At 45.6% G+C, this 12,750-nt stretch overlaps 1 protein-coding gene across 4 annotated transcripts in view; it reads left to right on the top strand.

The window, feature by feature from the left end:
* Window positions 1–12,077, top strand: part of LOC138567301 (cyclin-Q-like) — a 518,793-nt gene extending 506,716 nt beyond the window's left edge. For all 4 annotated transcript variants that reach the window (XM_069645366.1, XM_069645370.1, XM_069645369.1 and 1 more), the window contains one exon: window positions 11,189–12,077. In XM_069645366.1, coding sequence (XP_069501467.1) covers window positions 11,189–11,278 — 90 coding nt within the window. In that variant the 3' untranslated portion in view covers window positions 11,279–12,077. The remainder of the gene's footprint in view (window positions 1–11,188) is intronic.
* The last annotated feature ends 673 nt before the right edge of the window (window positions 12,078–12,750 follow it).

Here is a 12,750-nt window from a genome sequence, read left to right as displayed (position 1 = left end):
TACCCCCTCCTTATTCCCTACCTAACCACCTTCTTCAACATCTGTCTCTCCTCCGCCACCTTTCCTTCAGCTTTCAAACATGCCACCCTAATCCCTATCATGAAGAAACCTTCTGCTAACCCTCTTGTTGCCTTGCTTACTCAACTTTTTTCTTTCGTCTCATCACTCTCCCTCCTCCCCGCTCAATCTGGTTTCCGCCCCCAAAACACTCCACTGAGACAGCCCTCACCTATGTCCTCAACTCTCTCCTCACTGCTCGTTACGCTAAGCAATCTTCAATTCTCATCCTCCTTGATCTTTCTGCAGCTTTTGATACCGTAGATCACCCCTTACTACTTAGCACTCTGTCCTCCTTCGGCTTCAAAGACTGTTCTCTCCTGGCTCACCTCTTACCTCTCCAATCGATCCTTCACTGTCTCCTGGGGCCGCCGCACCTCCTCCAGCCTCCCCCTGAACTATGGCATCCCTCAGGGTTCCGTGCTGGGACCCTTTCTTTTCTCTCTATACCTCCCTTCTCTCCCCAGTCATTTCTTCTTTCGGCATTTCCCACCACTTCTATGCTGATGACACCAAACTCTTTCTTTCCTTCTCTTCCTTCACAGCTGACCTCCACCTCATTCTTTTTTCCTGCCTCACGGCCATAAAAGATTTGATGTCATCCCACTTTCTTTCCCTCAACACTGACAAGACTGAGGTGCTTTTCTTCCCTCCTAATTCTCCCCCTCCCTTCATCCACTTTCCACCTTCCAACCTCCCCATATCTTCTCATGCCCGCAATCTCAGCCTCCACCTCGACTCCTCTCTCTCCTTCTCCAACCACATCTCTAACCTCTCGAGCCTGTCGGTACCACCTCTATAACATCCGCAAGATCCGCACCTCTCTCACATTCCTTGCTTCCAAACTCCTAATCTCCTCCCTCATTTTCTCCCGCCTCTTCTACTGCTCCTCTCTCCTCTTTGGACTCCCTAACTCCCCTAAAATCCACTCCTCTATCTGTACTCTATGCCTCCTCGGCCCTCGAGACTCTATTTCTTCCTCTCTCACTCAACTTGGCTGGCTTCCCTTCCTCTCACAACTGAAATTTCAATTCCTCTGTCTGGTCTACAAATCTCTCCATGACCTAGCGCCCCCCTACCTTTCCTCCCTCATCTCATTTTTTCTCCCCCTCCCGCTCTCTCCACTCAGCAAACCGCTACCTCCTCACTGTACCCCCAGCCCCATGTGCCTCCTCATGCTTCCGCTCCTTCCAACTCTTGGCCCCCATACACTGGAACTCCCTCCCGCTCTCCATCCGCTCCATCCCTACCTACTCATCCTTCCGCCACTCCCTGAAAGCTCATCTTCTACACCCCCTTCTTCCCCCCTTGACTTTCCTTCCCCTCTGACCTTAAATTAGTAACAAATACTACTTCAAGGTAATGACACCAGATCACTCCCCCTTCCCTAACCCTCCCCCCCTACCTCAAATCCTACACTGTAACTCCCTTCTCCTACTCCCTCCTCTACCCTATCCCCACCCCACTTGTAAATAATTCTACTTATTGTTCTAATGACCTGTTCATGCTTGTATATGCTTCCCCTTCCCCCCTACCTCAAATCCTACACCGTTACTCCCTTCTCCTACCCTCTCCTCTACCATATCCCCCTCCCCCTCTTTGTAAATAGTTCTACTTATTGTTCTAATTACCTGTTCATGCTTGTATATAGGTTTCTCTCACTTGTACCTGTTATACTGTAAAGCGCTTTGGCTTAAAGCGCTATATAAATTCAATAAACATAGTATAGAACATCTGTAGGTACAAGGCTAATAAGGCACAACATTAGCTAGTGAATGGCATTGGTAAGATCAGATTCTAACATAGTACATTAGAGAGGTTCTACAACTGGGGGGATATCATAGTATCGATTGCGTGGTTAACCGTATCATTTGTTTGTACGTTTACCGCATAAGTCGGCGGATATGTAGATGTAGAACTCAGGTTAGGGTTTGCCAACCACAGCTGGGTGGTCCATATGAGAGTATCTTAAATGTTTGAAAGAGTCCTCTCAGTTCAAAGTAATGTTTGGGAAGGTTAGGCGCCAAGTGTGCAGTGCATACCAATTAAAAGGTTTGAGGCGACAAGGCAGCGTAACAAGCCTGCTGCCCTAAAGGCCCCGATAGGCACAGACAGGGGGGCTTGTGCTAGGGGGCATTAGGCGTAGGGGGCCGGCTTGCGCCTTCTGGCTGCCCTCGTATTCTATAGGCACGTCGAGTGGATTGGTTGCTAGGCAACCTGAAGTAAACAAAATGCGGGCATCGCTGCGGCGGCCATTTTAGGGGCAATTTTCATCAGACAGTGGACCACGGAGCAGCAGCTCCACGTGGGATGCAACAGTAAGGCAGAACGAGACCTCGGTCTCGGGCCAGGTAGGCTTTTTCAAATGTGGGTGAAAATGTGGTTGTCAGCTGATTCCTTATTATGGCGCATATGGAATGATTCGGGATGAAGTCTAGTCGCTCCTGCAGCAGTCGAGGAGGGACAGCTGCTCCTGCAGCTTCAGTGATGTTGGGATCCAGCCCTTGCAGCGTGAATGAGGGGCACAGGCAGGGGGGGCTTGTGCTCAGGGGCCTTAGGCCTAAGTTAAGTGAACTGTTATCTTGTGAATAGCATGACTTTGTAATTGCTTTTTGATAACAATTAAGGGTAAATGCAGTGTAAGCTAAAAAGTATATATGAAAAAACAAACGCACAGCATACGATCTTGGGAAAACCATACCTTCATATGTTCATTCATACCCTGGATGGTGCAGGATCTGTACAACGCATACATTTTGGAAGTAAATTCAACACTTACTCTCAATTTGGTTTTAGGCTTATCAAACTAGAAGATGTACTATCATATGGTACAGTTTTGGGTAACTAGCTCAGCATGGAAAACTTACAGCCACTGAAGAACAGAACAAACCACCACATGTGATACCTCCTAAATATCTACTAGGACCACATGCATAATAACATGGAACAGTTAACCATAACGTACAATGGTCTTTCACTATTAGATGAACAGACCACCATGTTATGAAGAACTCCATAACCCACAAAGCATTTTTTTTAATATACCGTACCACATTGCAATACTACACAAGCCACTCCCCCCTCATGTTACTCAATTATACAACTCCTGGATAAACCTACAGTCGAATAGTTCAACAACTGTATAAAAGACTCTTTATGAAAATATAAAACTCAATGTATTAATTTTCTCCATGAAACTACTAGTTTCAAACAGTTGAATACACAGATTTAGAGACTCAGTTTTTCAGCATTAGAGAAGCCACACATGGCCCATAATTCCCCTTGGGATTACTGTTTTATTAAACAAAGGATGTGATTAAAAACAGGTTTGTTGACACACAGCCTTTTGGCCTTTTCGCAGAGTTTCGCCCATCCCTTGTGATCGCTTATCATTTTGCTTATAGGCCTTCGTCAGGAAAGAAATTCATTTTTTGTAGGTTCATGGAGACTGTGATCTGAATTGATAAGGATATGAATAGCTGTGAGATGACAAACACGTTCCCGACTTGACCATGTGTCAACAAATGTAAAAGAATTGTTGAGAGTACTGTATTTCCACATCAGGCACTAAAACCCCCTCCATCAGTAGTGCACTTAGTGTGGTTGGATCCATATGTGTTGTGTATTGTCTTTTACTAGATGAGTTATAAGGAGACGAGACCAATTTGTCTTGCAAAAAATGAATATATTGGTTTTTATATTTTCATAAGAATTTGGGGGTCTTCTAATGTTTTTGAACTATTCGACTATAGGCATATCCATGAGTTGCATAATTAACAGGAGGAGGAGGTAGATTGTGGCTTGTGTAGTATTGCGATATGTCATATCCCTGTTGTGACACAAACACCCCATAAACAAAAAAGGGCTTAACTTGTTAGCACTAACTTCTATTCGTACCACTACATCAATTTTACAAAAAGCCTCCATGCAAAAGTGAATTGCGTGTACCTGCCTGTATCTGTACTAAGTATAACCTGCAATTAGTTGTGCATTGCATTTCATGTTGCATTTATCTGTTGAGTCCTGATCACTTAGATAAATCCAATGGAGTCATCACTGATCTCCCAACGGTAACCTCCTCTCATGTGGCCAGGGGACGGCAGCTGCACCTGATCCTGACCCTGGGTGCAGCTATTTGAGGGAGGATCACATGGGAGAAGACAGCCTCCGGGGGGGGGATGTCATGGCTTCATTGGATGAGACATGGTATCACCCATTTGCCCGTGAAGATGATCCCTTTATACCCAGTACCATCATGGTCTATTGCCATACGTCTACACCCCTTTCTAGGGGGGGGTAGAGAACATCTTTCCCAAAACCTTATAGACCAAACTTCCATCCCTGGTCTAAAATGTGGAAGCTCCAAGACCACCTTTTTCAGTTGTGATTATTCATCATATAGCACGGATTCACCACTCAGAACTATTGAAAGAGATTTTTCAAGCAATTTACATCAACCAAGAACAATGGATTCCTTTTCCCACAATCACTCAAATACTGGCACGAGGAAGAGGGAAAGAGCAATGCGGAGCGGAAGGAGACACAAGCTCAATGTGCCTGTTAGGGAGAATTCTCTCTTTAGGCTGAATTTCCTAACCTAGTGAGTCCCCCCCCCAGCAGCTTTGCTGGATTTCTGGAGTTTGTTTTTTTCCTCCTGCCAAAAGTGAGACTCTTTTTCTCCCACTCTTGGACATGATTTATGGTATTCCTTTGACTAGTAATGTGTTTTATGGGCTATGGGGTCCTTTACTCCATAGGGTCTCATATGTTTTTCCTATGTGTGTTACACAGCACCCTCCGTGCAGTAACACAGGGGTGTCATAGTGACACCCCACCATAGACTCCATACCCTGGGACTGACTACTGTTTCCCAGGGCATGTAAAGTCACCATTGGCTTTACTAGTCCCAAATTATTTACAGAAACCAGTACAAACCATCATATTGTGGACGTACTGGTTGGGGCAATTCGATTGCCCCGGGTTCTGTTAGTCGAGGGGGCACGTCTCCGTCCCCCCTGATCGAGTTTTGGCTGGTGGCAGTTGAAACTACTTTTTATATTCGACCGCGAATATTTTCCTATGGGATTTTCCCATTGTTCGAGGCTACCACCTTTAATTATTTAATTCTCATAGCCTCGAACATACCGCCTGTTTATTTAATTAATATTCTCCGGTTGGTATTTTTTGCCAAGACTCGATTCTAAAATGGCGTTTGTGTTCTCTTCTGTGACTCCAACCCAAGTCGAGCCCTTTGTTCCACTTTTTGGCGGGCTTCTCCACAGAAGCCTCCAAAAGTGGTGCCACTCTGTCTGGGTACCACAGGAGGTGTGGGAGGGGGTTTAGGCACCCTGGACTGAGTTACCTTGGTAACTCAAGTCGCACTCTTGTGTGATTGGCCCAAGTGGTGAGCCGGCTCACCACTTGGCATGTTTGATTGACAGCTAGTCTCAGTGAATGGGGGTTTTCTGCATAAAAGCAGGGCTTTGGGGACTGGAACTTCAGAAGTCGCTACAGGACCTGAGAATCCGACGAGGGAGAAGCTGAGCCGACCTACCACGACGACACCACCAGTGGAGCCCTGCAGAACCGACTCACCACTTCCCGACCACAGAGAAGATCTCCCAGCTGGAGAGGCTTCTTCCCCTGACTGGTGGGCACAACCAGTTTACCTTTCCTTCTTCGCACCCCAGCCCGGTTTGTGGTCCAACTGCCCGTGCCAAGCACCCCGGCGGCCGGATAGCCACTCACCACTGAACCGCGAATCACCAGACCGCTTCTTGTACCTGAGAAACTTCGCGGCTGGTTTCTTCCCTGGCAGTGCAACGGACTCCTGTCTTCCTCCACGACGAGATCCTCTCTTCCCCCAGACGAAGCACCGATTTACATCCGCTGCCAGGAACAACTGCCCCCGCTGGAGCGTTCTCACCACTTTAAGGTACTGTGTCCGCCAGGCCTCCCTTTCTAAAGATTGCTACAAGGTAATAATAACCCCTTAACCTTCTGGACTGGGCTGGCCGCCTTGACCCTCTAACTGGTCCCTTTTGTTGGTCCAACTCCTTTTTTTTAACCCTTACAAGACTTCCGTGCACTGCAACCGTGTGACCTTGGACACATTTCGTTTGAATCCTCTGAAAGTGGGTCCGGCCTCTTGAACTCTAACTACACGGTTTTACTTTGCCTTTCTATCTTGTCATGTTCTGGTAAAAGTGTTGGGATCTGTTTCAACTTTGTCTCTGCTATTCTCTCCCTTTTTAAAACGAACTATTAGAGCGCCATCTACGTTAAGCGCTCACCGCTGTCTGAAAATAAGTGGAGCTTTACTTAAGACTTGTCTAATATTCTTTTAAGGGAGTGTATATCTTAGTGACCATGTTTTTGAATTGCTTACTATTAGTGCCTGTGTGTTTTTCTAGATGTGGTTTTAAATAAATAATTATATCTTTTACACCAATCCCTGGTCAGTGTGTACTTGTTCTACTGTGTTCTCTTGACCTATTGTGAATTCTCTGTATACTGCCTAACTCTTCTTGAGGGAAGTCTGACTGCTCAGCCACAGCTACCAAGTGAATCTGTGTGGTACAGACTGCTACCAAGTGGGTTTACTGCCAAACACATGTAGTCCTAAATCTTTTGCAGTGGTCCCAGAGGGAACTGCACAGGTTTCTGCCTAACAGTGCCCTGGAGAGTAAAGACCGGAGGCAGAGTCTTAGAGACTGCTGCTGTTTGGGAGAAGAAATCTCACCTCTGCGCGAGGCTTCTGAAGCTTGGAAGCATGACATGGTGTGCCAGAGCCAAGCGACTCACCCGGAAGGGAGAAGAGAAGCACTGCAAGGATGGTACTCCTCATTCGCCGACTGCAGAAAGCAGCAATTTACCTAATGGAACCTGAGCCAAGGCAAGCGTGCTGAGGCGAAGCCATGGAAGACACCAGAATGCAGAGAAAGCAGTCCAGAGAGGAAAGCAGGCGGTACACCTTTGCCACTTCAGTGTGAATAGGACCGAGAAGGCCAAAAAGAGTTGGTGAGTCAACCCAAGCGCAGTGGGGACCACGGGGTGCTTCAGCGGCTTTACCAACTAGAACAACAATAATAACTAAAGACATAGAAGCAGAGAAAGCAAAGAGACTGATTGAGGCACAAGAGACCGTGTATTGCGAGTAAGACCCCTATCAGTATATCAATGCATGGAATGCAAATACATGGGGAACCCAAATCGAATGATGTATCAAGAGGATATAGTGTGCCAAAAAGGGTATGCACAACTGTGAAAGTTAAGAGAAACAACATGTGTGTGCATATAAGGGACCATGGCAGGAAAGTAAACCAGGCCATGGCAGGAGAGTATACCGGACACTTGTGCGTGTGTGTGTGTGTGTCCCCGTGTCCCCCTATCCCTAGCAGGAGAGTATACCAGGCAATTACACATGTTAATGTTAAAGGTATTTGTACCGTGCACGGTCACCAACAGAGTTGGTCCTCAGCCGCTATGGCGGATCTGCAAACGAGAAGGTGGGATGGGTTAGCAGGTGAAGCGGGAGTAGGATAGTGAGAGGAGTGGTGTTCTGTTGGCAGCTTCAACTCGGATCGATGTCAGTCCTTGTGTGTTGTTGCGGTGTTGTGTTTGTGGCTCTTGCTCCTGAGCCTCAAACTCCTTCATAGTAGTTTTCTTAATTTAAGCTTATTGCTAGAGTGATTTGGGCTCTAAGTGAGATTGGTTATTCCCTTTCTCCATGTGTTTTCCCCTCTCCTAAAGTCTCCATAATTTACACTGGTTATTGAGCACATGTTGCTTATGGTGCTATTTAGCCTTGGTGCTGCAGTGGCTGAAGGCTCAAATGGCCCATCTGCCATTTTTAAGTCGGGTGAAAGAGAGGTATTGTCCTAACGGATTCGCTGTGATGGGCCATGCCCCAGGTCCAGGTTTGTATCGACTTGCAGTGGGGTAGGAATCGGGTGAGTGTGTTTCTCCATTGTGAGTCAGCAGGAAAGGAAGAACCACACTCAAAAGGGATGCATTTTACCCAGCTGAAACCTTGCTCACGCTACGTGCTCCGAGAGTCAAAGTGAATATAGCAGCTTGCAGAAGTGGAAGCTTGCATTGGTGGAGTGAAACTGGGCAACATAAATAGCAAATGACTTGTGAATGGGATGCTGTGCATGACCAGTCGCTGGAGTCTGTCTGTGTGGGTGGATGGAGATAGAGCTCCCAGACTGGCACCTGACAGTGGGGGGAAGTCTTTGACTGCACATGCTCCAGGGGGGCAGACATCCAACTGGTTGGGACCTTAGAAGGGGATATGTATAATATCCTCCCTACCCCTTCTCGTAACCCCGGAATGACCTACTCCAGATAGCAAACGAGTGAGCACCCCTGGTCCCTAGAACTCTTAAGACTTGAAGATAGGGATTAGGGGACACCCTGTGGCTTTATCAGGAGGTGACATCGTATGGGACATTTTACTGCATGTTTTGCTCTATTTTTACAGTTTCCGGCTCCCTACACGTCCATTCTAGTGCTGCGCCTCATCCCCAACCCGCCTACTCCTTATTCTGCTACCCTGGAATAAAACACTGCAGTAAAATGCTGCAGTGGGTTGGTGGGCTACATCGTGTCAGTCTCATCTACTGCTTTCTCTTAACAATGGCACACTTCTTAGCAGGAGGCACACACCATGTCCCTTTAAAAACCAGTCTGCACCTGCTGCACTATGTTTTTCAGAACCCTAGCCATTTCGTCTGTCTCACTGCATTCTTGGATCTACTGGCCTGTCATAGAAGCTGAATGCCAGTCAATGCTATTTTTGATGTTTGAAGTGCTGCCTCCTGTACAGAGCCTACCAGCGGGCCCTATCCCTACAAGTACTGGGAGTCTGTATGCCCCTCAGCAAGAGTCCTAACTCTTGGTGATGTTTCATACATTTCAGACCTTGTTTTCAATGGGAACTCTGCTTTTCAGCGACAAGGGAGGCCATGATGGCTACCCCCGAGATGCGTCTCCTATCTCACCACTTTTCTCTTGCCCTCCATTTCCTCGCCTCAAGATGCTGCCACTCCCATCCCATCCCATCCCAAGATTGCTCAAAGTTCACCGAAGGTGATTGAACTGGAGGTAGCAACCAGTGTGAGAGGAAAGTCTTCCTTCAGTTAGATTGCACCTTGAGATTTTTCGAGCAGAGATGGAATTCCTAGAGCTTGGGGTTCCCAATGGCCCCATTAACAAAGACTGCAGAGTTGACAGCAGTATCATTGGCCAGACAGGATAAACTGGTGATTCCGCTTCAGCGGATGAGCTGAAGGAGGTGAAGGAAATGTGTGAGGTTCCACAACCGGCTACAGCTAGCAATAAGCATCTCGGTACTAAATTGTGCCTGGTCAGAGCCTACTGCAGCCTGGAAGAATCCTTCTCCCTTTCTAACCCAGTGGTTCGTAGGCACTCTACCTCACTTGTCAAACTTTTGTTTTTCCAGCCAGCTGCACTCTTCCATCATAGAATCCCTCTTGCCTCTGGTCATGAACAGTTTGAACCAATGGCGACAGCTGACATTTAACTGGTCACTCTGAAAACAGTATTCTTAATGATCCTTGCATTCACCAAGAGAGCCGGTGAACTTTCTACCATGCTCGTAAGAACTATTAGCTGATTATACAAAGCAATGGTGGTTCCATGGACCTATTCCTCTTTCTCACCAATGGTGGTTACTTATTTCCACATTGCCCATAAGAGCTGCCTCCCTGTTTTTCCACACCCACTCGTCGATTCCAGTAAAAAGTCCTCCCTGTGCTCAGTGTGCACAGTGCTCTTAAATTTTACATGTGTTAGGAGAGAGCGAGAGAGAAGAGACTATCCGAAAGTCTTCTAGACCATTGGTCACTTTTGATGCTTCTCCTGGCATTCTATCGTAGCTTTATAGATGGATGGTTTCCAGTTTATAACAGTCCAACTGCAAGAGGTCTCTACCTTCACCAAAAGGATTGAGGGCCATTCACATTTAGCTAAGACTGTGTCGAGGTTCTTTTATGATAGGGTGCCCTTTGATTTGTTTTATAAGGCAGCTTTGTGTCCACTTTGCATGCCCACTGCAAACTTTATTCCTTGGACTCCAGTTCCATGGCCCGTGTACAATTTGGTGAAGCGGTTCTCCTCAAACATTTTGGCAGGGATCCAGTACTTTCTGGGTTTGTTTTTTTTATCCAACTTTGGGAAATCTCCTGTAACTTTCCCCCCACATAAACGCATCCAACCTCGTAGCTTGAAATAGTCTAGGAATCGTAAAAAGAGTCGCAGAGGGGACTGAGGGGCAGAGCAGGGCATGGTTAAAGCATGTGCTTGTGCATTCCGGCTGAAGCTGTGTTGCTCATGCTCCAGTCTTTGGAAAAGAAATGCCAGATACCCTGCAATAAAGTGGAAAGAGGACTGTTAAATCCGTTAACCTCTGTGTTTTAACTAAGTTGACTATGCTCAGTTTGTAGAAAGCGGCTGCCTTTGTTCAATAACGTAGAGCGGTTATGTAACAGGATGCTTGTCAAGACACTAAATAAAGACCACCACAATATGAACAGTAATGAAAATTAAGTTTAATAACCAATAAAATATTTTACTAATAAGATACAAAAACCGTTGTTAGGACAATTCATGTTTGTCATATAAAAGGCACATGTGAATGCAAGATGGAATGCCCTTGATTTTTTTCTTACAACAGAAGTGTTCAGGGGTGGTGGAGACCTGATTGGTTTATCATGTTATTGTTTGACCAGTTCCCTGGCCGGGACACGGCCGTCCACATCCTGTGCAAGCCCTTTCCGTTGCACAAGACTAGGACAGCCACTTCTCGTAGTACCTGTTATAATTGTGGGTCACTCATTTTAGCTGCAGATCAATGCCACGCTTATGTGGTTAAATGACACTTCTCCTATGTACTGCTTTGGGTTGTGAGTAGTTTTTTTTTTGTGTTGGCTGGGCTTTCACGAGTGATTTTGAACAGGACCAACTGGCCCGACAAACAGGATGTTATGTTTTAATTCTAATGTTCTATACACAGGAAGTTTCCAGGTCGGCAAGATCGGATTTTCTAGTGTCACTGTCATTTCATATATGCATCGGTTTGACTTTCTTTTCTTTAATTCCACTGCAGGTTTTTAGTGACAATCTTACCAAACCAGTGCTCCATAGCATTATCGCGGAACTGATACACATTTACACTTTGGACACTGAAATTTCCTGATGGATGATAATGTGGAATTCTGCCGGTTAAAGGTGCATGAGGCACTACCTCAATTTCTGGTTATTGAGACATGGTGCACTTCCAAGACTGGGTCCTTGGCTGTGGTGATGCTGCGTTTTAAAAATGGTGAGATGGGTCTACCCTCCTTCACACTGGATATTTTAACAAGCATACCCGATCTAGTGTTGGCTTTGTGTATAAAACCTGAACATCTCCTGTGTACAAGAGAGGAAAGTGACGAACTGAGCATGATGGACCTACAAATGTAATGTAAAAAGGAATTGGAAAGTATGCCAAAGCTACATTGCTCGATGGAACTCTACTTCTACATTCGGGGATCAGTGCAGGTCTCCATTTTCTCTGTGTAAAATATCCTTTTTGGTTTGCATACTTGTGCATCTCTTCCTGTGTGTGGCGGAAATATTTATGTCGGAATGCTGTATTTAGAACTGGTATGTCAAATACAGAATTGGGAGCAACTTTGGGTAGTGGGTGCACACTTGGGGAGGTGTGCAGCGGAGAACAGACGACCTATAACTACTATTGAAAATTCATGGTAGAATTTGCTGCGTTGCTATTACTTTCTACAGATGACTTTTGGAAACCTGACTGAATGCAGCAACCAAGTGTTCTAGCTAATCTCCAGCCGGCGCAGCTGATGGTTTGAGTCATGGAATTTTCTTTCTTCATCATAAAAATTAGAATGTCTCGGTGCAAGAGCAGGATCCAAGAACACATTTCAATGTGAAAAATGTCTTGAGACATTTATACAATTATAAAGAAAGTCATATAAATACAATTGTGTTTTTTTTTTTCCACCTAAACAAAAATAGTAGGTACCATCAGGTTCTAGTTTGTTTGCCTGCTTTTACCCCTTGAAGTAAATTTGAATGTGAGAAGAGATTCCATTGTGCTGCATATAGATTAGACCCACAGCAGCTTGAAAAAGTGAAGCGTTCGGAGAGACCCACATTGCACTGTGGTGGCAGTTAGCCTTTAGTCATGTTGTCTCAGTAGGAATATCCCTGAACTAACTTTGCTTTTAACCTATTATTGCTTAATTTCAAGCTCTTTTTACAGAGTTTTCCTCATTTGACATCATTTGAAGTTTTCCTGGATTTATTTTACAGAAATGCATTGTAGTTCTTGACAGGTTTCTAGAGCTTCAACATACCTGCCCGATTTGACAGATTCCCCAAATGGGATGGTAAACTGGCAAGCATATACTCTTTGCCTGAAGACCACTGCATTGAGAAGGGTCATGTCTGCCAGGACATGGATTTGTTTTTTTATATAGTGCTGCATACCAGAAATTCCAATTTCTTAGCTCTTGGTAACATTAATTGTTATCCACATTTATGGTACTCAATTTACGACTGTGGAAACATGAAGGCACGAGTTAATCCAGATAAGTATTGAAACCTGGTCCAAAGGTGTGTGTGCTTTGTGTAGAGCTGTTTTCTCCCCCTTAG

Source organism: Ambystoma mexicanum, chromosome 2p, assembly GCF_040938575.1.
Source record: "Ambystoma mexicanum isolate Mex_15411 chromosome 2p, UKY_AmexF1_1, whole genome shotgun sequence".
Taxonomy (NCBI): domain Eukaryota; kingdom Metazoa; phylum Chordata; class Amphibia; order Caudata; family Ambystomatidae; genus Ambystoma; species Ambystoma mexicanum.
The sequence above is the reverse complement of the archived record's forward strand: the minus strand, read 5'-3'. Positions and strand labels throughout refer to the sequence as shown.